This window comes from Mirounga leonina, unplaced genomic scaffold (assembly GCF_011800145.1).
Source record: "Mirounga leonina isolate KUSES-001 unplaced genomic scaffold, KU_Mleo_1.0 Mir_204, whole genome shotgun sequence".
NCBI classification, from domain to species: domain Eukaryota; kingdom Metazoa; phylum Chordata; class Mammalia; order Carnivora; family Phocidae; genus Mirounga; species Mirounga leonina.
This window is the reverse complement of record NW_023270513.1, coordinates 659,171-686,548: the sequence shown is the minus strand read 5'-3', so window position 1 is coordinate 686,548 and position 27,378 is coordinate 659,171. Positions and strand designations below refer to the sequence as shown.

The 27,378-nt window shown below is 55.3% G+C and overlaps 1 protein-coding gene across 4 annotated transcripts in view; it reads right to left on the bottom strand.

Moving 5' to 3' along the window:
• Positions 1-1,988: 1,988 nt before the first annotated feature.
• STARD8 (StAR related lipid transfer domain containing 8) overlaps positions 1,989-27,378 on the bottom strand; it is a 39,738-nt gene continuing 14,348 nt past the window's right edge. For 2 of the 4 annotated variants that reach the window (XM_035028677.1, XM_035028680.1), the window contains exons 2-15: positions 15,239-15,310; positions 13,128-13,209; positions 12,093-12,156; positions 9,186-10,612; positions 8,406-8,579; positions 8,263-8,325; positions 7,257-7,416; positions 6,600-6,798; positions 5,981-6,191; positions 5,598-5,712; positions 5,117-5,341; positions 3,921-4,138; positions 3,642-3,818; positions 1,989-3,491 (exon numbers count right to left, since the gene is read on the bottom strand). In XM_035028677.1, coding sequence (XP_034884568.1) covers positions 3,374-3,491; positions 3,642-3,818; positions 3,921-4,138; positions 5,117-5,341; positions 5,598-5,712; positions 5,981-6,191; positions 6,600-6,798; positions 7,257-7,416; positions 8,263-8,325; positions 8,406-8,579; positions 9,186-10,612; positions 12,093-12,156; positions 13,128-13,209; positions 15,239-15,310 — 3,305 coding nt within the window. In that variant the 3' untranslated portion in view covers positions 1,989-3,373. The remainder of the gene's footprint in view (positions 3,492-3,641; positions 3,819-3,920; positions 4,139-5,116; positions 5,342-5,597; positions 5,713-5,980; positions 6,192-6,599; positions 6,799-7,256; positions 7,417-8,262; positions 8,326-8,405; positions 8,580-9,185; positions 10,613-12,092; positions 12,157-13,127; positions 13,210-15,238; positions 15,311-27,378) is intronic. The other 2 variants (XM_035028679.1, XM_035028678.1) reach the window with 2 other exon arrangements.

Genomic DNA, 27,378 nt, shown 5'->3' with positions numbered 1-27,378 from the left:
TGGAAAAGGAAGAACTTGGAGGAATGACCGAGGTTGAGGTGGGACAGAGGGAGAAGAGAAGTGAAAGGGGCAAGGAAAGAGGGTCAGAAGCCGTGGTCAAAGAAATGGGAAGAGCTCCCCTTGCGCAGAGGAAGGAAGGCTTCAAGAGGGAAGATAGGGCCAGGGAGCCAAATTCTCAAGGTGGAAGTGGTGTGAAAACCAGTCGGTAGTTAGGATACAAAAAGGTCACTGGGATGTTTTGAGCCTGATGAGGTGTGTCCAGCATGGTGGCAGCTGAGGCCATGGGGGTCTGAGAGCCAAGGAGGTAGGCAGGGCCTCGATGCCAAGCAGAGCATAAGGTGCATACCCACCCATCCCCCCAAGCCCAAGCCCTCTGCACAGAGGCTGACTGGCGAGGGGGAGGCAGGTAGGAGGCAGGGTAGGGGAGCCTACCATTTATTCGTGTCCACCATGTGCTGGGCACTGTGCAGCCACATTCATAGCCATTGGCTCATTCGACCCTAATGACAACACTGCAGTATACAAGTAATTATTAGCCTTATCTTCTGTGAGGAAAAAGAAGTCAGATAGGTTAAATGTGTCACTTAAGGTCACAGCCAGGAAATGATGGAGCTAATTCTGAACCCGGGTCTACCATCTACTCTCAGCCACTCTGGCAATGAATGCCAGAGATGGGGACCCACACTGGGCAGCTGGTCCAGGGCTAGGGTCCAGAGCTGAAAGGTTGGAGGAATTCTCTGGCTCTTCCAAGAATCTCCCTCATACACGACTATTTGTCTCCTAGCGACCATCACCGGGGCAGTCATTTTCATCTCACCCATTGACAGCATGCTCAACCCTATACTCTGTCCCATCGCCCCAGCCTCCTTCCACGAGCAGGTCAGGCGGCTGCCTGCCTCAGACCACTAGCTGGAGCTTCCCCCTGGTGTCCCTTAAGACCAGCCCTGCTTGAGCCATCTCCCATCACCCATACCCACATGTGGGGGTCTCCACTGTTCTCCCACAGGCGAAGGGCTGACAGGACCTCTGTTCCACCATGCTCCCTCCTAAGGCTAGGTGAGGTCCCCAGGCAGCAGCAGTGAAGAAAGGCCAAAGGCACGTAGGGACAGCTGAACCCAAAAGAAGAGAATGAAAGGTAACAGAGAAGTGGGACTTGACAGATGCCCCAACCTGTCCAGGCCGAGCGGGGCAGGCCAAACTGAAGGCTTGCTGAGCCGGGCTTGTGCCGAGATGTCACTGGCCTGTTTGGCCCACGAGGAGGCGGATGTTCAAATAGAGGGAGAGCAGTAGGACTTGTTTGCCCCAGGCGGCCCAACGGCACTCAATGGGTACAAACATAGATTGGATCGCAAAGCCTGCGCTTCCTCTCTAGCTGCCCCTAGGAGCTTGGGAGCTTTATGGCTACGGCAGTGCGGCAAAGAGAGCCTTTTCCTGTGGGGAAGTAAAGACGAGGGGGCCTTTCTAGCCACCCCCCCGGGGCTTTGCTGGCCACTGGAGCCAGACCAGGGGCTGCCTTCAGGCACTCCGACCTCTCTTAGGCTGGATTATGGGGAAAACAGGGTCTCCAAGCCTCCAGGGGCTGGGTTTCCAAGCCTCCAGGGGCTGGGTTTCCACTCTTCATCCTGAAGCCTGGGTTGTGCGTGACAGGTGAAGGAAGGAAAGCAGAGCCGGGAGCATCTCTCCCTAGGGCTACTGTCAGGATGCCTGAGGTCATCCTTGTGCGCCACTCCGATTGGGGGCCCTGGCCAGATCAGGGGACGGGGGGTCTGCAGCTTCTGCCCAAGCCCTGGCTTCCTGGAGTGCCACCTTCCCCACCCCCAAATCACCTCCCACAGAGAAGAGCTGAGGCCCTCCCATTCCTACTGTGGCCTCCCCCCAAATCCTACACCGGTAATGTTCACAATTTCTGACGCTAACGCTAAGCCCACATTGTAACCTGCCCTCAGTCCCCAGCCTATCATCTCAGGGAAGACAGTCACACAACCAGAGTCCATCTCTAGTAATGCTTTATTGTTCTGCCGAGGGGTCACATGGTTCCTGCCCTCCACCTCCCTCATCCCTGCTCCCTCGGGCTTTCCAGACCCCTGCTCACACCCACAGATTATAATATACTCACGATAGAATATGTGTGCATATATAGATGTGCATATGTATGTATCTATATATATATATACACAAATACATATATATATTCTGACTGTACAGTATTTATAGGTACAAATAAAATAGGCTTAAAAATTACAACATTGGCTGGGACCCATCCCACTCCAGTTTACTGAGCTGAAAGAAAAATAGAGCACCAGTTGGCATCTGAACGTCATTTGGAATTCCACGTAAGCCAAGATGGCTGCTGGGTGGGATGGATCAGGTTTGGTCAAGCCCCAGCCGGCTGAGGTGAGACTCAGCCCTTCCACCTGGCTGGCCAGCTGCCGGAAGCAGGGGCCAGGTCTCTGCTTGATGACGGTGCTCTTATGTCAGCCTGTCACCATAGGCAGGAAGAGCAGGGAGAAGGGACACAGACACAGATATGTGTCTCTTCACTACCATCTGTTTTTGCTTGGCCTGTGTGGTGGCAGTGAGCCCGTTTGCTCTCCAGACATAAGAGCGTGTGACCAAGGGCCGCACAGAACACCAGAGAGTGGCAGATCAAGTAGGGGGCCCAAGCCGGGGAGACTGAGTCACTGGTCTCCTGAGACCTGAGAAAGGAAGCCCCCTGCCCCCCACTAGCATGTCCCAGGCTGCCCCAAACTGCCCTGTTGCCTGCTGGTAGTGCCCACTCTTTAAATCAGCCTCATGAGAATCGGCATCGCATTTACACCAATAAAACAGCTCATGGCGGTTGGGGCTGCCCTGTGCTCATCCTCTCTAGTCCGCTTTCTCTGGCTGAGCCAGTTCAGGGCCAATATTAGGCCCCAAGGCAGGACCAGAGCCTCCTGCCAACCTCAAAGGGACCCGAGCACCAAAAAGGACGGCCTGGCCTCTCGGAGTGGCAGAGAGCCGGATGCACACACTGCTCGCTAGCTCCTTCCCCCTGCAGGGGGGGTGCTGGCAAGGCTTCAGACTGATGGTGCCTCGGTGGGCCTGGAGGGCCGCAGCAGGCTTCTGCTTCTGAAAATGACTCCTCTCTCTTGGGAGGACAGACCACAGGCTGGTGGCTGCAGGTGGAGTAGAGATGGGACACTGAAATCCTCTCCTCCTCCCCTGTATGCGTGGAGGAGCTTCAGGAAGCCAAGGGGACAGCAGGCTGCTGGATCGGCAGGGGCCTGGCTCTGCCCCTGGAAGCAACACGTGGGGGCTGCTCTCCTCTCCTTACCCCCTTACTCCCTTGGTGCCGAGGGGCCTGGGTGGTGCCAGCCTGGCGCCAAGCTGAGGCTCACAACTTTGTCTCGGGGCCAGCTGCCTGCAGGGTGGGGAAGGAGTCCCGGATCTTTGCCACTTCCATGGCACACAGGTGCCCAAAGACTTTGTTGTACCAGTCAGGAGAACGGCCCCTGGGGAGGTAGAAGCAGGCAGGCATGAGCCATGGGTTCTGCCCTGGAGCCCTGGGCAGGAGGGAGGAAGGAAGGCCTCGCCCCAGCCCCCAGGGATCGATGGCGCAGGGCAGAGGTGGGGAGAGTGCCGCGGCCGAAGGGGCCTGGTACCTGAGATCAGCGCGGCAGATGTGAGTGAGCCGGGAGCGGCCCAGGCCGCAAGGCTCCATGAGGTACTGGGAAGTGAGCACCAGGGCCCGCACCCCTGACTCTGGCACGGGCTGCTCCGGATCCAGGGACTGGGAGACTAGCAGGCAGCCGCCGCGGGGCAGGTCGGAGCGCCACATCCTGTGGGGAAGGGACACACATACAGTCAGGTTCCCGGCGTCCACTCCCAGTCCACCTCCCTGGTCCTGCGCGCACGGCAGGCCGACAGCCAGAAGCCCTCACCGGAGCACCACAAAGTCGCGGCAGGGATGGGGCGCCATGCTGTCGGTGACATAGTGGTACAGCTCCACGCCCGGCGTCAGGGCTTCCAACACCTGGGCCCGCAGCAGGTCCTCGTCCCAGAGGGCCCTCTCCCGCAGCACACGGTGTAGCACCACGGCTGGAGGGGCCGCCACCTCAGTGGACGCCTTCCACACACGCAGGGGGTGCCCGTCTGGCGCCTGCGAGCCACGGGAGTGGGGACGGGGGACAGCCATCAGAGCTGGAGAACACCCACCCCGCCCCTCCCAGCTCCAGCCTGCCCTCGCTTCAGCCCCTGACAAGGGAAGGCTGCAGGGGTCCAGCAGGCTGACTGCTAACCCTAGCCAGATCCGGACAGGCCGTCCCTGTGCTCCCTGTCCTCTCTCTCCTTTCTGGATGTCTGCTTCTCCACCTAGTCAAAAGCACAGAGAGATGGCGAGACACAAGTCCTCTGGGGCCTACCAGGCTCTACCATGAAAGGGACACGGGGCTTGGAATTTCTGGAAGTGAACAGGAAGAGAAGATGGTGATCATCCTCAAGGAACCCGCCATCTAGCACAGGCGGGAGGACAGGGGCACAGCTGCCACTCGGCGGGTCTTCCGTATGTGCCAGGCGCCGTGCCAGCCTCTCATCCCGATCCCAGGAGGGAAGTTTCACCATGACTGGTGTATACACGGCAAACCTCGGCCTCGCGGTCTTACTTGGTGTGGGAATCCAAGAAAGAGGATGGCTAGCACCAAGAGAAGGACAGAGAAGTCACCTCCGGTCCGGGACATGACAGGAGGCTCTGACCGAAGGAGAGGGCATATCAAGTTGAGGCTTCCTGTGGCTTGGGACATGTAATGCTCGGGGCAGGTCAGCCAGGGCCAGAGCACAAAGGTGCAAGTGTGAGCACTCCGCACGGCCGTGGTGCAGAAAGATACGGGAGGTGAGGCTCTGCACGCACGGAGCTGACGTGTCTGCAGCGGGGCTTTGGTACAGGAATTCCGGCCGGCGATGCCCAACAGAGAGCCCCTGGTCTCATCGGGTCCTCGGGTCCTGAAGGTCCTTGGCTCTGCCGGCTGACACCGTCCAAGATCAAGCCGAGGCACGGTGCGACTGACGGGACTCTGGACCTCCCTGCCTGCCCTGCGAACTCTCCCAGCTCCGCGGCAGCCACGGGCAGTGTGCTACTCACCTTCCTGCAAGCCAGCTCCGTGTGCTGGGGCCCTGGCATACTCATCCAGCCCTTGAAGCGCTCGGCAGCGTCACGGAGCAGCTCCTGGACGCTCTCCTCCATGTAGAGGCTCAGGCTCCTGCCGGCAGCTTGGGCCTGCCGCAGCTCAGCCAGGCCCGGTCCGGGAGGGCTGAGCTCAGCCGCGCTGTAGGAGCCACATAGTTGCAGCACCATGTCCTGGGGGACCTGGGAGAGCACACATGCACTAGGGCCGTGGGGAGCAACAGAAGGTCAGGGGCCATCAGTCCCAGAACCCACGGGATCTCTCGGGTCCATGTTCAGGGGCAGAGAGGCCTGGCCACGGCAGTGAGGTAGATGAGAAAGCTTGTAAGGCAAGAGTTGGAAGTTGAGGGGGTATGTGTCAAGTTGGGCCCTGTCCCTGACTGCGGGTGCAAACCTCTGGCCTGGTGGTTCCCCTGGATCTGGGCCTAGAGTTACTCACTTGGAAAAGTTTCTTGCAGTCACTGATCATGTGTGATAGGCCCTGGGTGGCAGCCATGTTCTCACTCAGGTCCCTAGGGCCCGGCCGGCCAGCCAGGCTGCGTTTGCTCCTGATCCTGGAGGGAAGGGGAGGAGAGGATGGCGCACGGGCACAAGACAAGATGGATGACCAGCTGGCTTCTAGCTCCCCCGAACACAAAACAACCCGCTGCCCTTTAGAAGGCCCTGCTTCCAAAAACATCCAACCGGTCCCAGACCCCCGAAGAGTCAGGCTGACCCCTTGTGGTGACGCCTGGGAACTGCAGGGCCAGCCCTCAAGGGTCCGCAGCCCAAGGGGGCCCAGACCCTCCCCGCCTGGCCCTGCCACATCCTGCCCTGTTTCACCTGGGTGAGGGGCTATCCTTCTTGGAGACGTTGAGATGGAAGATGGAAGGTGCCAGGCACACTGCTAGGTTGCCGGCTGTCATCTGGTTTTCTTCAGCAGAGGCGATGTCACTTAGGAAATAGAGCAGGGTCTGTAGGACCTCGCGGTTCTCATCGGGGAGCAGCAAGGTGGCGGCCTGCGCTGCTGCCAACCACTGATCCTTGGGGAGGACTGTGAGGAAGGAATGGCAGAACGGCTTTCTTATTCCCCTAGAAGCTTCCGGCAACAAGTCTCCTGCTTCTAGGAACGCAGAGGGCACAGTGGTCCCAAAGGAGGTCAGTGAGAGGAAAGGGTAAAGATGGGCTCTGGGAGGTCTCTGCGTACTAGATCAAGCCCCACTCTAATGTACAATGTAACCTTAGGGAAGCCCCTGCCTTTCCTCGGGGCCTCAGTCCAGGTCTCCATATGAGGGGTTTGGGGAATAGAGTGTGGTCTCCCTCCAAGGGCCTTCCGAGCTCTGGATAGCAGATCTTCCAACGAGCTCATTCATGCCCACACCGGGTTCATCTCCCACAAGCCCCAGGATTCAGGGAGATCGAGAACGGGGCAGGATGCTGGGGACAGGTGCAGGTGACTCACGCTGGTAGATCTGCAGGAAAGTGGTGGTGAGCTTGCTGGTGAAGATAGGCTCTGGTAGGTCCCGGAAATACTGCTTCAGCAAGTCGGCCACATCGTAGGCCGACTGGCCGTCATAGCAAACATTGTCTGGCGAGGTCTCATTCATTTGGCGCAGGTTCTGGATCCTGGACTTCACCCCCGACTTGCGGAAGATGCCCACCTGGTCCATGCAGGGAAGGGAGGGAGGGAGACAGGCAGGGCAGGGGTGGGGTGGGGAGGAAGATTATGAGGCCAGCCCTGGACCCGGTGTCAGGAGCGTAGGCCACCCCAGAGACTTCCAAGCCTGCCGGGCAGGCTTCCTGCTGGGCAGGGTAGGAGAAAAATGGCAAAACCAAAGAGAAGGTTTTTATAGCCTCAGGGTCAAGGAGAAAGATGGCTGTAGCAGGAATGAGTAGGAAAAGAGGGGCCGAGGCTAAGGCAGGCTCCTACAGATGGGGCGTACAGTGCCCGGGCCAGAAAGAAGCTGGCAGAGAGCCGGGCAGAGGGGGGCTTCAGCTTAGGAAGGCCCAGAAGGGTCTCTAGTGGGCCAGAAAGGCCCGAGCGGCTCCCCTCCCCCACTCGTCAGCCTTGGCTTTCCTCCCCAGCGCCATCTCTCTGCAGGCCCCCCGCAGGGCTCACCTGGTCCAGGCACTGGCTGCGCAGGTAGCGCATGGCTTGCTGAATGCTCTGTGGCAGCGGCTGGCCGGTGCGCTGCACGTGGATGAGGGGGGGCACCCCGAACACGTGCTGGCCCCGGTAGTCCGGGGTCTTGTGCCTTTTCATGAACTTGGGCACTGACCTGTTTGGGGGAGTGGCAAGAGGTCCATGAGGGGTGTGGGGTCGGCCCAGACACAGCTTGGAGACTCCGCAGTCTCAGGGGGCTCGGGCAGGGATGCGGGGCTGAGAGACACACCACGTCCCCAGGGTCAACACTGCCTGAGCACGTGCTCGGGGCCCGGCCCTAGGGAGTCACAGAGGCATCCAGGGAGCTCTCGGTCTGCTTAAGGGGATAATTGTGTCAACAGGCAGGGACAGTTTACATGGTCAGGAGTGGAACAAGCAAGAACTTAGGGGAAGACCCACAAGGAAGGAGAACTATACCTAGCGGATCAGAGAAGGTCTCAGGGAGGATGTGGAAATTCAGCAGGCTCTCGAGGGATAGGTAGGTGTTGTCCCAGAGGAGAAATGGGGAAAAGGCATTCCAGGCGGAGAGAACAGCATGGAGAGAGGCAAAGAGGCAGGAAGAAGAGGACGGCCCACTCAGGGAAGGACAACGAGCCCACTGGCCTACATGGTGGCATTGCTTGAGGGCGGCAGGCTAAGGACCCCAGCAGCTGGGGCAGGGCCAGAACACGAAAGGGTCAGGATGGCAAGGAAGCTGGACCTTCCCTGGCACCAGGGGGCGGAGGGGGGCGGGGCATGGAAGGGTGTTTATCAGGAGAGCAGCAACCAAAGCTGCCTTTCAGGACAATCTCACTGGCGGCAGCCTGGAGGCTGGGATGGAGGTACGGCTGGAGGACCTGGGGTCCCCGGCCCCCACTCCTCCTCGCACATGGCACACATACACACGCACGTCCCACGAGCATCCCCCACAGACCACATGCAAGCCATGCCACGGCCCCTCCAGCTTTCTGGCACAACCTACCACTGCTGGCTTCTGGGCTCCTCCCGCTTGCACCCACCTTCTGGGGCTGACCCTCCCAGGGTCCTGGAGCGGGGACAGGGAGGGAGCCAGGGCGTGGGTGAGCAGCTCCCCCCGCCTCCCCACCGCGGCCCGGGAGCACTCACCAGACCCATCCCGGCTTGTGCGGCACGGTGTACTTCTCCATGAAGGCGGTGAGCCGCAGCAGCGAGCCCTTGTGCAGGAGGTGGATCTGGCCGGCAAACTGCCGATTAATCTCCAGGGACTCTGAGTTGAGGCTGGGCCGGTGGGAGTTCTGGAAGCTGTGCCAACGGAGCTTCCTGGTGAAAGATGAGGGGGGCAGGGAAGGTCAGGGAAGCAGGTCTGGATGAATCTTAAGGAAGGCTGAGTTCTTCTGGTCCCTTTATTCTCCCCAAAGAGAGCAGATGCGGGGAGACGCGACTGCTGTTAGTGCTGCTACTGGGTCCCAGGGTGGAAAAACTGAATCTTAGTTTCCAGGGCTGCCCAGTGGCCAAGATGCTGTCAGGGAGGGTGGCACCGAGCTGAGGCCCATCTAGAGCCACCAAGCAGTACCATCATCCCCTTACCCCTCCAAGACTGCAGCAGAGGGCCTGCTCTAAGAACCCAGGATGGCAAAGCTGGGGACCAGAGACCATCTCCTCTAATACCTTTGATTTGCACATGGGGAAACCAAGGGCCAGAGAGGAGCTAGAATTTGCTCAAGGCCATAGCAGAGGCAGGCCCAGAACTTAACCGGGAGGGAACGGAGACCCTGCCCCTGGGCCTTGGGACTAAGAAATTGGCTTGAGGGAGAGTTGTGTGGCGGAGAGAGGGGCAGGAAGAGAGAGAAGAGGAAGGGCGGGGAGGGGGAGAGACAGAGAGACACAATAGAGTCCTCTGTCACCAGCCCTGCTCAAACCTCCCACCTGCAGGGTCTGGTAAGTGAGGCCCCAACGCCTGAATCTCGTCGTTCCCGTGGTGCTGATGCCTGAGGCCCAGCCAGCGAGCCTGCGGCCTCGGGCTCATTCACCGACTTTCCACTACGGTCCAGTTCACTGGAGGAGGCCACAGTGTCAGCAACGGAGTGCCTGTCTTCGACCATCAGGCTGGGGGCAGAGGTGGGCTCCCCGCCTGAATTTGCCTCCTGCCCATTATGTTGGGCTGGACTCCGGGCCTGAGCCCCGGCCTCGGCCTGTGCCTGTGCCAGGGGCTCAGCCTGCGCCCGACCCTGAACCTGAGCTGGGACCACTGACGGAACATCAGCCTGGCCCAGGGCCGAGGACCCTCCGCGGGCCGGGGCCTCCATCTGGGCCAGAGCCTCAGCCTGCCCCTCGACCTCAACTGTGGCCATCTCTAGTGATGAAGTGACCTCCTCCTCCCCTTCGTCCTCCTCCTCTTCTTCCTCTTCCTTATCTCCAGTCTGCAGGTCTGGGTAAATGGCCCGGGACCAGAGCTCTACCCGTTGCTGCAGCCCCCACACGTGCTGGAGGATATCGTCCAGGTGGGCGTAGCCGCCCCCGCCCTCGTCCTCTTCGGCTGCAGCCCCGGCCAGTAGCGGCTCCGCTGGGTACAGCTCGGGCATGTTGTCATAGATGCTGGCATGGCTGCCCGTGGAGCCGCAGGAGCCCCGGCGCCCTTCGTAGCCCCGGGGCCGACCTGGCTGCCAATCTGCCAGGCGCTGTCCATCCTCAGGAAGCAGGCTCTCGATGGACAGGGAGCGAGGGAATGTGCCTGGCTTGTGGTCCCCGGGCACGTGCACAAGGCAGTCCCCCCGGTGCACCCGCTGCGGATGCCGAAACGTGGCCACAGGCCAGGCCTCCCAGGCCCTCTGAGTCGCAGGGCCGCAATCACCAGCGGAGGTGGCTGCCCTGTTCTTGGCCCTGTAGAATCCAGCTGAGAGGAAGCCACGGCGACTGCAGAAAGAGGAGGCTTTTGTGGCCTTCTCTAAGGTGGCTGGGCCACGCGCGGGCTCCGCTTGCTGACCGCCACCCTTTTCCTTCCGCCTCAGAGACTCGAGGTGCTTAAGGAAGCTACGAGAACGGTGCTTCTTGGCTTTGTCCCGGGGACCCTCTTGGCCCTGGGTGGGGCTAAGGAGGAGCTGGTTACTCAGGCTGGGGACACGGCAGGGTGAGGGCAGGTCCGTTGGCTCCGGCGATAGGCTCACGGTGATGGCTGGTAGGGAAGTGGCGCTGAGCTCTGTGAGGACGCTCTCACAGCTGGAGGTCCCCGGCAGGCCAGGGCTCGGGGGGGCCAGCAGGTCAGAGGAGCCCCCACGAGACCAGCATTTACTTTCTCGCTGGAAAGCCCAGTGGTTGCTGATGCTACATTGCTCTTCTTCTTCTGAGTCTTCATTCTGGGGAAGGAGCCACGGGGTCAAGGTCAGAGAAGTCTAGTCCCCAAGCCCTTGTTTGTACCCCCACGCTCTGCCTCCAAACTCTTGGGGGACTTTGAGGTAAAGGGCCCCGCTTTCTGATGGAGGACATGTCCTAGATGGGGAGCTGGCTCTGGGAGCACCAGAATAAGCCAGGGCTCAGAGACGGAGCCCAGATGGATGGTAACGGTCATCTCATTAATCTAATCCCTCCTCATTTTACAGACAGGGAAACCCAGACCCACAAATGAGAAGCTACTTGCCTAAGGTCATACAATGGCATGCAGTAAGTCAGTGAGAGAGCCGGGGTTAGAATCCAGGTGTCCCGGGATGCCTGGGTGGCTCAGTCAGTTAAGCGTCTACCTTCGGCTCAGGTCATGATCCCAGGGTCCTGGGATCGAGTCCCACATCAGACTCCTTACTCAGTGGGGAAGCCTGCTTCTCCCTCTGCCTGCTGCTCCCCCTGCTTGTGCTCTCTCTCTCTCTCTCTCTCTGACAAATAGATAAATAAAATCTTTAAAAACAAACAAAAAAAGAATCCAGGTGTCTTGACCTCCTGTCCTCAGCAGCCTCCCAAGTCTCTAGGCTATAGTCTTAGATTAGAACCACAGAGTGCCAGAACTGGAAGGAGATTTTAGATTTTCTAATTTTCTATTTTGCAATATGGGGAAATCAAGGCCCAGAGAGGGGAAGAGGCTTGCTCAAGGCCACTGACCAGTCAGTGGCAGAGCCAGGACCAGGCTCCAGGGGTTTCCTGCTTTCCAGGCCAGGCCTCTGGCAGCTTAGCTGGCCCTCCTGGCTCCAGACCTCTGGTGGAGAAAGCCCCAGAAGAAACCCACAAAGCCCGACCCTGTGGAAGGACAAGGTCATCAGGCTAGCATTCCAGGGCTCCATGCGGACTAAGAATCCTCTCCGTTTCTGCAATTCCAGATTGGCAGAGTCAGAAAGGCTTCTTGAGGCTATTAATGCCCCCCTCCAGTTCGGTGTAGAGATGGGGAACATGAGGCTCAGGGGTGTAAGACCTCATGGGGACATAGTTGGGGATCTTGACTTCTCAGATCATATAGGCCATGATTTTTCCACCACATTATTCTGTCTCTGCTCCCTGTCAAGGAATTCTTGCCGTCACAAAGCAGGTAGAGGAGGCAAAGAGATTTCTCTGAGGAAGGGCCATCACTAGACCAAGTTATGAGTAAACTCAGTGGGGAGAGGTGTGCCGAAGTGGGTGGGTGAGGCCATGGGCCAGGGTACTTGTTCTCAGACGCCAACCTCTAGGCCACGCTTGCCAAAACCCAGCAGGCTCATAGAACCCCTTATACTTCACTCCCAGGCTGGAGCAAGGCACCTCTCTGTCCATCCCAGACTCCCAGGACACTGGAGCTAGTTTTGCAAGTGCCCTGTGTATGTCCTGGGTTCCCTGTGGTGCCACAAGGCCCCAGGCTCCACCCTTGCCATGACTCACCTGCTTGCTTTGAAAGTGAACTTCCAGTTTCATCGAGGCACAGTTGTTCAAGGTCATCAGCCTCCTGTAAGGAAAGAAAGCAAGTGCTCACCCAAGGGTCCCAACCAAAGGCTGCAGGGCATGACCCACCAAGACAGTCCCAAGATGCCATCCACTACTTTACATGCCCGAGCCATCAAAACATCTCCCAAGACCCAGTGTTCGTGAAGGTTTCAGTGCCAGACACAATGCTCGGGAGATTGCGGCTTCTGTCCTCTGGGAGCTTATATATGCGGAATAAACCACTACAGAGATGGGGCAAGTTCAAGAACAGGGTAGACCGAGGCACAGCAGGCACACAGAGGGTGGGACAAGGAACTTCCATGAAGGGGGATTAGGCAGTCAGAGAAGGCTTCCCGGAGGACAGGGGTGGGATTCTGAAGGGGAAAGAAAACAGGGACTTCTATCCCAGGCTTCCACAAGAGGCTGTGACAAGGGAGGGAAACAGTCAGTAAACAGACCAGCGCTGGTGTGACAGGGGAGACTGAGGCTGATACGGTTGGTCAGAGCCAGACTGCAAAGGTGCCTCATGCTAAAAAAGCGTTGCTTTCTTCTGCAGGCAGTTGCACACCCCAAGCAGAGGGGAGCCTGCTTGGAAGTGGCGTCTGGTGGCCGTAAAGGGGCTAGATCAGGGCGAGGAGGGGAATGGCAGGCAGGCCAGTTAGTAGGCTACTGAAGCAGATCCAGAAAGCCGTGGTTTGGCCTGAAAGAAGGCCCAAACCCGTGTAGGTAGAGAGGGGCCAAAGCAGAGGAATGTCTGGGGAATCAAACTGAAGGGAGAAGACGAATCACGGCCAGATCTTGGCTCTCTAGCTAGAGGGCCTGAGCGCTGCGGCATCACAGACAGAAGACAGAGTGAGCGGTACGACTGCGGCAGAGGGGTGCTGTCACAGGCTGGCCTCCTCCTCTGTTGGAGGGGACACAGACTGTTTCTTTCCCCGGGGAAGCCCCAAGCCAGGCCCTGACCTCCCAGGCCTGGCCCTTAGTGCCCCCTACCTGCACAGGGCCCCCAAAGAGTCCTCGTCCAGAAAACTGTGGTCCTTCTTCACAGAGCCAATATCCAGGGGAAACAGACCTTCTGTACGGCGGAGAAAAGCCAAGATGAGTCGAGGGCAGTAAGTCAGAAACTCAGTGCCAGTAGCCCTTGAGGTGGGAAGGGGAGGCCAGGGAAGAGAGGAGGCAGGAAGGCAAAAAGCCGAGCCGAAGGAGCAAACCTGGGGTAAGGGAGGGGCCCAGGGAGTTTGGGTTGACCATCAGAGGCAAGTTCAGGGTTGAGGGAAAGGAGGGTTGAGCTGGATGAGAGGACCAACAATAAGACAGGTCCCCAGGAGATGGCAGGCCCGAGGCCTTGGGTGGCTGCCAAGAGCGAAGCTCACCCTCCCACCCCAGGGCTACTCAGACAGGGAACCTCCTCCCCGGCCCAAGGTAAACTGGGGGGAGCAGGGAAAGAGTGAGGACAGAGAGGACAGTATGCAGCCAAACAATGCCTCATTTCCTCCTACTGGTCCAGACAGGAGAGCCCACTCCCTGGGATGTAGGAAGGGGAGGGGAGAGAGGAAGGAGTGGGATCAGAGGACAGAGCATCCAGGAAATCCCACACCTCTCTGCCTGACTGCTAAAAGAAACCCATTTTCTCATTTAACTAACATTACTTGAGCACCTACTTGATGCCAGGCACTGGGGATACAACAGCGAACGAGATAAAAATGATCCCTGCCTTCGCGGAGAGACTGTATGTGGAACAAGATAATACAGTTCTAGGGGTGCCTGGGTGGCTCAGTCGTTAAGCGTCTGCCTTCGGCTCAGGTCATGATCCCAGGGTCCTGTCGTCGAGCCCCGCATCGGGCTCCCTGCTCGGCGGGAAGCCTGCTTCTCCCTCTCCCACTCCCCCTGCTTGTGTTCCCTCTCTCGCTGTGTCTCTGTCAAATAGGTGAAATCTTAAAAAAAAAAAAAAAAAGAAAGAAAGATAATACAGTTCTAAATGCCATGAAAGACATTAGCCAGGGTGATAGGGTAAAGAGAGGCTGGCGGGGTGGGGGCCACTCGGAGAGAGGTGACTTCCGAGACGAGTCCTGAAGAATAAGAGGGGGTTGGCCGGGCCAAGAGCCTGGGAAGAGGATTCCAGGCAGGACTAACATTAAGGCTCTGAGGAAGGAAAGGTGTGAGCGAGTGGCAGGAAGGAGCCTGGAATGAGGATGATTCCTGGATGACTCCTGGCAGTGGGGCTTGAGTGGACGGTGGTGCCCTCGGGAGGTGGAATTTAGACCTGTTCAATCTGAGATGCCTATCAGACAGATGAGGAGAGACTGAATTGGTGGAATGGATGAATCTGGAGCTCGGGAATGAGGTCTGACAGAGATATTTGGGAATCACCAGAAAATGCACGGTACTTGGAGAAGGATCTCCTGGGAAAGAAATGTGGAGAGGGAAGAGGGGCCAAGATTGAGCTCTGGGACACCCCAACATTTCGATATCCATTAGAGAAAGCAGAGTCTGGTATAAGAAGACTGACAGTGGCATCTAGAGAGGCAGCCAAGAGAGGCGAGGGTTCCAGAAGCTGAAGTGAGTGGCCAACTTCCCTGAATGCTGTTGAGAGATTAAGACTGGGAAGGGACCGCTGAATTTGACCACGTGGGAGTCCCTGGTGACCTGGACAAGGATTGTTTGGCTGGCAAAGCGGGAGTGAAGGCAGGGTATGGTGGGGAGTGTGGGAAGAAGAGGGAAAGTGGAAACAGCAAATATAAATAACTCTAAAGAAAAAAAAAAAAACAGAAAAATGAAGGGAAACAGCAATCGAGGCCGTGCGGGAGCTGAGATGAGGTCAGGGACCCCAGGATGCATCTCTGCAAATGGCATCCTCAGAAGTGCTACAGTGCAGGGGCCCTGGTCAAGACAAGGTACTTTAACACACTGGTGACACCAGAGCTTAGGAGAGCCAATCAGAGTGACCCACTAGAGATGACGCTGTCGTGACAGGAGCAGGACCAAAGAACACAGCTTCTTGTGTGGTTGGAGAAAGGTTCCGATTGGCCTCCTTTTGCAGATGAAAAACAGAGGGATATGGCAAGCTTTGCGGTAGGGAAGGGGGAGCAACTGAGTAACCTTACCTTCAAAAAGCTGAGCATACTGAGGGAATCCTGTTGCTCGAAGCCACTTGCATGCTCTCTTGGCTTCAACTTCTAAAACGGAACAGAGGGACACAAATAGGCAGAGAAAGGGGGTTAGCTGGGGGCTGGCACTGAGCCACCCCGGGTGTACGTTGCCTCACCTTCCGCGGACAAGCACCTCCAGTCCTCGGGATCTGGAAATGGCAAGGAAGGCACGGAGGGACCTGGCATATTCGCTGCGTGTCTCAGCCAGCTGGGATTTACCTTCAGTGCCCCATACCCTACCCTCTGTATGTCCTGGCGCACCTTTCTTGAGCCTCACTCCCTGCCCGTGCCAATACCCCTGTCACTCTCCCACCCCTGCCCAAGAACAGAACCCACCAGCAGCAACTCCCAGGAAAGCGTGGAGTCAGCCACAAAATGTTCAACGATTATCATTCTCTTTCCCACGCTTATTATACCTAACATTCCCCAGCACTTTGAGAACCAAATCTCACTTAACACACACAATATGCTGGGAAGAAGGTCTTACTCTCTCTGTTTTATGGATCTCCAGACAGGCTCAGGAAGGAAGGGACTCATCCACAGTTTCACAGTTGACCAAGGTAGCAGTGCTGGGGCCAGAGTTCAAGCTCAGTCTGACTCCCACTCAGGGCTCCTACCCTTCTGAGGCGGCAGCTTCCCCAGTGCTCACCCTCCCCGACCACACATCGATTTCCAGCCCTCCCTCCCCAGGGAGCCTCCCAGGACTGCTCCAGCTCTCCCCGGTGGCTAGGCCTATGTGGTATAATCCAGTGCTGATTGTCATGGTGACACAGTGTGGGCCTGTGAGAATCCTGGAGGACACTGGTTGGGTTAGCCTCCCACCTCTGCTCTGGGAAGGCCCAGCACCCCTCCCAGCCTCAGTGGAGACATGCACCTGGACTAAAGGAGGCCAGGGTGGGCTGAATGCCGTTAGCAAAGCCCTGGGACTGCCCAGGCAGCAATGTGTTTCCTACCCAAGTGCTGCCAAGGAGCAGTGGGGTTGGGACTATGGGACCAGGCACTGTGGGGCTGGGGGATGGAGGAGGCTGCTGGCTCGGCAGAGCTGCTCTGGCCACAGAGCATGCACCCAACATCTCCTTGATTTCCTTAACGCCCATGACCAGGGGACTCCAAGGCGACTGGTGAGGTTTCTCTGAGACGGGAAGAGCTCTTTCTCTCCAGTGCTCTCCCACAGGGAAATCCAGGATGAGGTCCTGGCAGCTGGGACTGAGAAGTTAAAAGACAAAAAGGTACTTGAGAGGATGCCGGGTGGGGACACAAGGGAGGGAAGAGGGCAGAAAGGTGGAAGTCGGTCAGAAAAAACAACAGGCTTCTCAAGGGTCACACACTGATGAGGATTTGGGGAGGGAGAAGAGAAGGCTCTGGAGCCCCCAAGGGTTTTGGGGGCAAACAGGAGTGGGGTGGGGATGAACATCTGCGCGTTTCGCAGAGTGAGGGCCACCCCAGCATCTGCCTCTGCACGCAGGTGTAGCCAAGTCTGCTCATGTCCGTGATCCGTGAAGACTGGTGTGGGATGGCGCACCCGTACGCACACGCGGACAGGCCCCTCAGTCTGTGTGTGCACCCGAATCTGTATGTGCACATGTTTTTTGTGACTGCAACTTTCTAACCTATGATAAAGATCTAGGGGTCATCAGGACTTCTGAGAGGTCCTGGAAAGCGTTTGTTCCCATAGAGCTCAGCCAACAGCACTGCAGACCCTCTGGCAGGGGGCAATGCAGGCCTGGGAGAGGATGCAGGTCTCTAGGCAACAGGCCGCCTGGGAGAATCGTGCTAAGAGCTGCTGGAAGGGACTTCACATCAGCCCAGGAAGCATTAGAGGACATGGTTTTGCTGTTAGGACAGCTGAGCCAGCTGCCATAACCACCTCCCTGTCTCCTGATCCTACCACATCCCCAGAAGAAGGCCCTTCTCCATCGTCAGAGCCCCTCCCAGCAGCCAGCTCTGCTATCCCATCATTAGGACAAAGAGAAGGTACCGAAGGAGGGACCTGGTAGGAGTTTCCAGAAAGGCAGGCACAGAAGGAAACAGTGATCCCTAAAGGGCCACGAGTCTGGTATGGCCACCCCGGGCAGGGCAGCCAATCCCCAGGGATAGGCCTGCATGCTAAGAACACACCCTCAAGGTCCACTGCGGCCCTCAGTCCTTCGTGACTAGAGGCAGAACAAAGAGCAGAGGGAAGGAGAGAGGCACCTGCCTGCCCGTTACTCCTGAGCTCCCTCCTAAGCCTGAAGGAGGTGGGAGAGTGCAGTAATAAAGTCCTACATCTTAAATATCTGCACCATCTACCCGAGCCACGGAGGCAGAGCCCATAGGAGAGTGGTGAGGCCCCTGCCCCTCTCATGCTAGGCATCAGCCCTAGCCAGGGTTGTCGGGAAGGAAACAAGCTCACGTGGATGGGCACCAAGTTCTTTCACTGCTACCTAGAGCCCTCTAGCCCCTTGCTATTCCAAGTGTGATCCCTGGACCTGCAGCATCAGCATCACCAGGGACCTTGTTAGAAATGCAGAATCCCAGGGGCGCCTGGGTGGCTCGGTCGTTGAGCGTCTGCCTTCAGCTCAGGCCATGATCCCGGGGTCCTGGGATCGAGCCCCAAATCGGGCTCCCTGCTCCGCGGGAAGCCTGCTTCTCCCTCTCCCACTCCCCCTGCTTGTGTTCCCTCTCTGGCTGTGTCTCTCTCTGTCAAATCAACCAATCAATCAATCTTAAAAAAAAAAAAAAGAAATGCAGAATCCCAGACCTACTGAATCAGAATTTACATTTATTTAACTAGATCCTGAGTTGATTTGCATGCACATTAAAGTTTGAGAAGCACTGGCCTATATCACCTAGTACAAGGATTCTCACCCTTGGATGCACATTAAAATCAGCTAGGAAGCTTAAAAAATACCAATTTCCTGGGGCCCCAGCCTCAGAGGCTGATGTAATTGGTCTGTGGTGAGGTTCTACAAATCAGCACTTTAAAAAACCTACAGTATGGGGCATACTGAGACCCAAGGGACTTCTCCAACTCCCACAGAGTTACATGTCACAGCTGAGACCATGACCCTGATCTTTTATTTTTCTTTAAGTTTTTGTTTCAATTCCAGTTACTTAACATACAGTGTTATTTTAGTTTCAGGTATACAATATTGTGATTCAACATTTCCATGCATCACCCAGTGCTCATTACGACAAGTGCCCAAGTCCTTAATCCCCATCACTGATTATACCCATCCCCCCAGCCACCTCCCCTCTGGTAACCATCAGTGTGTTCTCTATGGTTGAGCACCCGTTTCTTGCTTGCTTGCTCTCTCTCTTTCCCCTTGCTCATTTGTTTTGTTTCCTAAATTGTCTTTCTCTGACTTATTTCGCTGAGCATAAACTCTCTAGCTCCATCCACGTCGGTGCAAACAGCAAGATTTCATTCTTATTTATGGCTGAGTGATATTATATATATATATATATACCACATCTTCTTTATCCATTCATCAATTGATAGACACGTGGGCTGCTTCCATATCTTCCCTATTGTAAATAATGCTGCAAAAGACATAGGGGGTATGTGTATCCCTTTGAACTAGTGTTTTTGTATCCTTTGGGGTAAATACCAAGTAGTGCAATTGCTGGGTCATAGGGTAGCTCTATTTTTAACTTTTTGAGGAACCTCCATAGTGTTTACTGGAGTGGCTGCATCAGCTTGCATTCCCACTAACAGTGCAAAAGTGTTCCCCTTTCTCCACGTCCCCTCCAACACCTGTTGTTTCTTGTGTTGTTGATTTTAGCCATCCTAACAGGTGTGAAGTGATATCGAACTGTAGTTTCGGTTTGCATTTCCCTGATGGTAAGTGATGCTGAGCATCTTTTCATGCAGCTGCTGGCCATCTGGATGTCTTCTTTGGAGAAATGTCTGTTCATGTGTGACCCTGATCTTTTCATTTCCTGTCCAGCTCTCTCTTTTCCAGTGAGTTATGCCACTTGCCCTCAGATGCCAGGTAAACAAAGGGTTTAGACTCCAAGGAACCAACTCCAGGTCCCCCCAGTTTTTTCCACCCTTCTGATATAGTGGAGTTACAAGCCTGAGTTGAAATCCTGGTGCTGCCAGTCACGAGCTCTCTGACTTTGGGCAAGTTATTTAAACTCTTTTAAGACTCAGTTTCCCCCTCTGTAAAATGGAAGTAATAGAGTCTACTTGGAATAACTACTGAGGGCATTAAGTAAAATACCGGAGAGGAAAAAAACAAACAAAACCCTGGCACATAGTACAAGCACTCCCCACTAACTGAAGGGTCCCAGGAAAAAAGAACAAACAGAAGAAAGAGGCCCAGCTGGCATCTCCTTTCGGGTCTGGAAAGTGGCTGCCTCCACATTCCTGTCAAAATTGCAGCCAAATGGCTCTGGGAAGTGCGGTTAGTTAGGAGGCAGACATTTCAAAGAGGCCACAATAGCTCCAAAAAAACAAAGGAGCCAAGGAGTTTGAAGCAGGGCTACGGACTGAATCCCCAGCAAGTACTCCCTGGCAGGAATCTGGAGAATGTAATGGGCCATTACCCAACAGGATGTCAGGGACACTGGCTCCCAACAATACACCACCTCATGGAGGCCTGGGAGGCCCTGAGGCTCCCTCCCAGATGGAGCAGTCAGAGACATATGTCTTGGTGATTAAGGACCGAGCTAAAGCGCTTTGCGTTCATCCCTCCCACCCGTCCCAGCCTGCCCAGGCTGGGCCCAGAAATGACCAGCCACCCCCAGGAGAGTCCACTCACCTGAGGTTGGGGCCCCAGTGTCGCAGACTAAGGATGGCCTTATGTGCCCGGCGGGGAGAGTGACACCGGGCAGGCTGAGGCGAGTGATGAAGGAATGTCTGTAACCCCTAGTCCTGCTTCTATGTCCAGATGTGCAGATTTCAGCAGTTTCAACCGCTATATTCTGGAGGCTGTGCTCTGGCCAAGGCTAGGATGATATGCTGGGGCAGGTCAGGAATGGCACTCAGCTGGCACAAGCTGGATTCCACAGAGATTTAAGCCCGGACTCTCTCCCTGGGGAGAGTCCCAGCTGATCTGAGCCATAAGAATTGGGGAAAAGGGCATACTCAAAAGCTCCAGGGTCAAATCAGGTCTCAAGGCCATGCGCACAGGTTTCCTGGAGGGAATGTCCAGGAAAAATGGCTGAACAGCAGCAGATGATTTCAGACAGCAATCTGCACCTACACTTACGTAGGCCACATACCAGGATCCTCTTAGCACAGAGCTTTTTTCTATTCAGAGGAGGATGGAATGAGGAGAAAAGCAGGGCTTCTGTTCCTGAGAAACACTATATGAACAAGGGTAGTTTATGTACTCAGGAAAGGGGCAGCAACATCTCCCATGGAGGAAATGCAATAATGCTCAAAGATGATAGAACTGAGTTGAAGAAAGAGCTTTTTCCAGTCAAGCTAGCTCCCCTACTCACTGCCTAAGTCATTTTAGCCAATTTGCTTCATCTCCTAAGCTTTGGATTTTGATCTATGTAGTGAGGACCAACAGCTTTCCTGCCTACCTCCATGTTACTGTGTGGAATGGGTCAGGTTTTGCCTGGTTTTGAAAGTGGCTGTATGAAAGTTATCATTAGAGAGCACTACTTTTGTTAAGACTACCTGAACTTGGTGTCTCTCTCTCTCTCCTGGAACTAGTATTACACTGTACGCTAAGTGAAATTTAAATAAAAAATTTTTAAAAAGAGTATTTGACCTTGGTGTACACACATTCACAGTCTTTAAGGCTCAGTTCAGAGTGTGTCCTACTTGTAAAAAAGTGAGCATGAGCCAGGAGGAAAAGAAAAGGTAACCGGCAACTAAGTTGACTGGGAGGTCAGGCCTCACCCAGCCAAGATCACCAACCCCACCCTCTTCATGCCACACTCAGGGGACTTGAGTCCTTCCGTCTTATGGTCACTCAGTGGACTATGAGAGAGCTGCCCAGACCCCACTTCTGCCTACTCTTTCCCAACCCAAAACCCAGCTCAGGCATAGGTACCAGGTAAGACCCAGGGCCCAAGACAAGTAATGAGTGGATGTCACAGAGGCCCAGATCAACGGGGTCTTTGTTACTGTCAAAAGAGTAACCTCTCAACTCAAACTGCACATTATAATCTGAGAGCTTTTAAAAATTCCAGGGCCTAGGGAGGCGCCTGGGTGGCTCAGTCGATTAAGCGTCTGCCTTCGGCTCAGGTCATGATCCCAGGGTCCTGGGATCGAGCCCTGGTGGCGGCATCATCACCATCATCAGGCTCCCTGCTCAGCGGGGAGTCTGCTTTCCCCTCTGCCCCTCCCCCCCAACTCATGCTTGCAAGCACACGTGCACTCTCTCTCTCTCTCTCTCTCTCTCAAATAAATAAAATCTTTTTAAAAATTCCAGTGCCTGGGCCCCAGTCATGACCAATTAAATTAGAATCTCTGGGAAAGTTTTCATTTGTTTTTGAGAGCTTTCCACATGATTCTCAGTACAGGCAAGGTAGAGAACCACTGCCCTGAACAAACACGGCCAGCTAAAAAGTCACAGCGTAGGTCTCTGGAAAGATTCTAGCCAGAGGCTATACTCAGGTCCATTCTGGTCACTGGTCCATGTTCTCTCTAGGCCCAAGTGAAGGAGCAAGAGAGCAATGAGCAGTAATACGAATGCATATGGTGGGACAGGGGAGGGTGAGTCTGTGGGTGTTTGCGAAAGTAATTTATTCAAACAGTTAGCTGACCTACTCCATAAGGAAGTTTTGAGTAAATGTGCTGACTTCCTTTGCCTTACTTTGCTTTCTATTTGGAAAGACATCTCCTTCATGGCCCTCGCTCTAGGATGAATGTCTCCCAAACGAGGTCTGGGATCAGCATGGTCTCTCCCACCTTTAGTGAGCCCAGGAGGAAAAGCCAGCGTTCTGAGGGAGCAGAGAAAGACCTGGAATGCCACTGTCTGTGTGACAACCCAAGTTTCCAAGGTGGGCTTTGCAAGGCCGAGCTGGTATTCCAGGTAGGCAGAAGGGCCCCCCACCACTCCAGGCCCTGCCGCTATAGCTGGGAAATGCTAGGTCCTGGCAAACAGATCGTCAGCTCATTTCTCTTGGTGGATGCAAAGCCCTTTGCCTTTGCCCACCTTCACTCCCAGAGAGGGATCCTTTAAGGAAGAGATGTGGGCTTCCTGGCAGGGGCTTGTATGTCACTTGGCCCCAAGTGGTTATTAGCAGCTCCCTTCACCCTCCCATAAGGATATATCTAAGGAACCTAGGCCACAGGAAGTGTGCCCACCCGACCTTGAGCCTTGGATCCCTCAGAGGCGGCGCATCATTCAAATTTACACAAAAGCTGCAACACGTGACTGCCTGGCTATGCCCCCCCACCCCGGAGGGACAGAGCGAGAGGAGCCCTCACAAGGGCTCATACTAACAGCTGTCATGACTTCTACGGCTGCCAAGACTGTAATCACAATTCTTACTAGATTCCTACGGGGCAGGGGGCAAAGGGGGGAAAGAGGCAAGACCGAAATAGCTCTCATCCCACATTCCAAACCCCACGGTAGGGCTGTTGGATTTCAAGCAGCCAGCTTGGCGGTGCTAGCCACTGGCTGGCCTCTAGCTTGTTAGGTCGCAAGGCAGGACTTGGGGCCCCTGCTGCACCTGTTGGGGTGCCAGTCTTGATCTCAGCCAGAGCTACAGCTGGACGCCAAGCTCCCGGGCCCGTACGAGCAACGCTTCCGGAGTCTCCCTGTCAGAACTGCGGCACCACCAAGGCACACAGCCCAGGAAGAGACAGTACCATGCGACTGGGTGGCAACGCAGTGAAGCCACTGAATCTTCCTGCTGGCTAGTGGCAGGTTGATATGTGTGGTCCCTGTTCTAACCCCCCTCTCTCCTTAACGCTCCACGTCCACACCAAAGCCAAAGGGAGTCAGGGAGTCTCAGGGAGTCTCAGCCAGGGATAATGTTATGCCCCAGGGACCTCTGGCAATGTCTAGAAACATTTGTGGTCATCGCAGCTGGAGAGGGATGCTATTAGCACCTAGTGAGTAGAGGCCAGGGATGCTGTTCAGCATGCTGCACTATCCGGGACAATGCCCCCAACAAAAGAAAGGCTGACTCCAGACCCGAAGGGTGACACTGAGGTCGGCCTCCACCTTCCCTGGGGGCCTCAGGCACCCCCTCCTTGAAGATGTCCTGAGGGATGAAGCAAAGACTGGATGCCCGATTCAGTGGAGGTCCCTTGTCTCTGGACACTGTCAATCCCTTGCAGCCAGGGTCAGGTCAGCCAGGGACAGGTGGCAGTTCGAGTTTAGAGTTTTTATACAAGAACCCCCCCCCCCCTCCCGCCAACCGGGCCCCTCTCCCCCACGAAGCTGTAGCCTGAGATCTGGTATGCAGCTTCAAGTGAGGGAGGCTCAGGAGGGCCCTGTGGCTAAACCAGGCCTCTGGCTTCCTGGGGCTGCTTGAAAATTGGGGCCCAGAGTCCAGCCTGTGGTCTCCGAGGCTGGTACTTGATACTGCAGGGTTAAAGCACGCACCTGACATTCTTGCCCAGCCCGTGAAGGTCAAAACTGCCACCTACTCTGCTGCAGTCACTCCATTAGCTTTCTTGCCCTCAGGGGATCCTGCCCCCAACCCAGTCCCAAGTGCTCTGACAAGGTCATGGTTACAAGGAAGGACTGGTGTTTTGGTAAGTCATGCACTACTCCATCACCTCCAGTCGCCAGCCTGGAGGCAAGAGATGCCAGCCTAACTGGTCTGGGGCAGATGTTAGACCAGTGGTAACGGCTCTCCACTACGGCACAGGTGGAAAGATTACTGGACTGAAGGTCAGGAGAACTACATTCTAGCCTTAACTGTACTAGGAACTTGGATGACCGTGGGCAAGCCACCAACTCTGTCTGGGCCTCAGTTTTTCCGTCTCCTAGTGGCCACTCACCAAAATCTAGACCCAGAGCAGGGGGATGTGTGATTCACACTGGCTGGTTCAGTAGAGGGAGCTATCCTCCTCCTGCACATTCTCTTCTGGGAGACTCCAGTGAGGGTGGTCAGCGGGGACCAAGACCAAACCCATCTTCCCTTCCCACTCTGGCTCTCCTGCTTTCCTGCCTCCCAAGGCACCCGAACACCCAGGCTTAAACCACTAGTCATCCTGTTCTGTCCTCTCTCGACTCATGTATTTAGTCACCAGGTTCTATCAACTTTTCCATCAAGCGGTCACGGTTTCCCAAGCCCAACCGTGCTCTAGGCTGGCATGCCTGGATTACTTAAGCCCTCCAATTTCCCGGCCTCTAGTCTCTCCTTTCAACAGGTTGTCCTGCCAGCTTCTTCTCACAAGAGCCCAGCTCTGACCTGGCCACTCTCCTACTCTGCAGCCTAGCAGGCTCCCCACTGCCCACAGCCCAGAGCAGACACCAGCCTGCTTTCCACCTGGCACTCGAGGCCTCCTACACCCTAGACCCAGCCTGACTTGAAGCTGCAAACCCCCATTATTCATCAAGATGGAGGTCATACCCCACCCCCCATGAAATCTTCCTCCCCTGACCTCTCACTAACCCCCTACCACCCAACGGCTCATTCAGATTAAGTGACCCCCTACACATTCCCATTACCTTCTCAGTGGCACATGAGACTGTCTACCCCATTCAACTGGAGTCCCACGGCATTGGATCCTATTGGTCTCAGTATCCCTACTGCAGTGTGGTAAGGGCTACAGAATGTTCTGGCAACACCTAGACGGGAAGTCCTGCTTTCCAGCTAAACAGTGCACAGGCCTCTGACTCCACCCATTCCTCTGGCATCACTACAGCAAAGACACGGAACTGAGGAGACACGCTTGCAACTCGGCCAACTAGATAGCCGGCAGAACACCTTGCCCCAGGGCAGAAACCACGGGGCCAGGAACCAAGGCCCAGAGGTGTAAAAAGGGAAAATAATCTCTGCCTGAGGGTGAAGGCATTCTGGCCTCAAGGAACCCTCAGCTCTTTCTTCCCAAGCTCCTGTGAGGGCACACGAGAAGGGACATGCGCCATCTCCTGCTTCCTCTCTTGGCCTGCAAAGTCTTGGCACTCACCCATTTTGACCCTGTGCCACCACTTTTACATCCCACACCCCCCCCCCCTTGCCTACTTCCTTTTCCTTTTGCTGAGGCCAAATATAAACTCCTGGGCAGGAAATGCCTTGAAGGAGCCTGGCCCCACCCTGAGATTCCAGAAAAAAAATTGTCTCTTACTGAAAGAAAATGGGCCCGAGAGAAGTAGCCTCTTCACAGGGTCTGTTCCCCCTCTGGAAGCCAGTGGACACAAGCCTCCCCTGAGCCCTGCAGCCAAAGGGAGGGCTGTGATTCTGGGCAGAAAGGGGAGGGCAGGGGCCTTCCTTGGCTTTATGGGCAGGGTGTGGCAACATGCATGCTTAGGCCATGTGGGGTGAAGGGAAGGAGAATCCAAAATGGTGACCTAACAGCTGTGTAATATCTAGAAACAGAGGTTTTCGGGTACAGTGGGAAGACTAACAGGCTAACAATCTGAGAATGTGGCTTTTAGTCGTGGCTCTGCTACTTCTCAGCTGTGGTTGTGTTCCTTATTGATAACAATACTTATGATACTGAATGTATTTATTAAGAATAATTAAGATTAAACACTAATACTTACTGAGTACTCACTACGTGCCAGGCCCTGAGCTAAGAACTTTACACAGATTACACTGGGCAAGACTTAACTTCTCTGTGCTTTGGTGTCCTTATCCGTAAAATAGCGATATGATTATATCACTGACAATAGGAGGTTTTTGCAAGTATAAAATGAGATAATAACAACAACAACCAAAGGGTTCTGAGTCATTATTGTGTCCCAGGCATAGGTACTTTTTATATGGTTTATATCACTGAATCTTGACAACAACCCTCTGGGGGTAAGTGCTATGAAATTTCTATTTGACAGATGAGAAAACTAAGGCCCAGAGAGATCGAGTAACTTGCCCCAAATCAGCAGCTAGGAAGTGGTGGGTCAAGGTGCAAATCCAGGCAGTCTAGATCCAGAGTCCTCCAAGTCCACCCAGTTAGAATACTCTTCATTAAATAGGAGAAGTCACCTTGGCCGTAGACACAAGAAACATACACCAGGAGTTTTGCAGCATGAACCCTTAGTCTGAAGTAACCTCCCATCAGTGGAGAAAACACTTGACCATCCCACATCTCATGTGCTCCCTATGACAGCCCTGTCCAAAGCAGACCTACTGCACAAATGGGGAAACTGAGGCTACAGAAGGTCAAGTGGTTTCCACTGGAATACGGACGGGGGCCAGGAGCCTGCCGAAATGCCCATTGCCATCCTGTCAATCTGTTCCCATGTTGTCTCCCTAGGATCTCCCCTCCAAATCCACTCCTACTTGGTGCCAGGCCCCGTGCTAGGCACCAAGGTCTGAAACTGAACAAAAGCCAAACTCTCCTAGAATACCTGACCAGACCTGCTACCAGGCCCATGCTTCCCAGGGAGGCAGAAGCTAAGATGGGCTGTCCTCTGAAGCACTCTCTGGCCTCTGTTGGGAGACAAGATCACAGAGAATGAGCTCGAAAGCAATGGAGCTGACAGCTGGTACAGCCTATGGGAAGGAAGTTTGTAGCCCCCCGAGGGCCCTGAGGTGGGAACATTGTGGGGAGGGCTACAGCTTCTGGACAAAAGCTTACCCCTCCCCATGCCCAATACCAGCATGGGTCACACCAGCTGGAGGGGTCACGCAAGTTAATCCAGCCAAACTCCTGCCTGCCCCTAACCACCCACACCTTCTAAATAACGAAATCTGGTTGTCAGGAAAGATCATTATAACGTCTCTTCTTCCCTGATACCAGCCAGCACCCTGTTTTCCACCCCTAGTGCTAGAAGGTGCTAATTAGGCAGGCCTGCCGCTGTCAGAACGACCTCCCCAGCCTCCTCCTGCACACCTTCCCCCAACAGTGCAGCTCTGCTTTAGAGCCTTGATACCCAGCCCTTTGATTCTTCTCTCTTCTCCATCTGTCCACCTTGGTGGGGAGAGGGCAGGCAAGGGCCTAGGGACTGTGTGCCCAGGAGTGACTGATCACTGGTGGGTAAAATAAGCAGTCAGGGGCAGAAGGGAGACCCAAGCCCGAGCTCTGG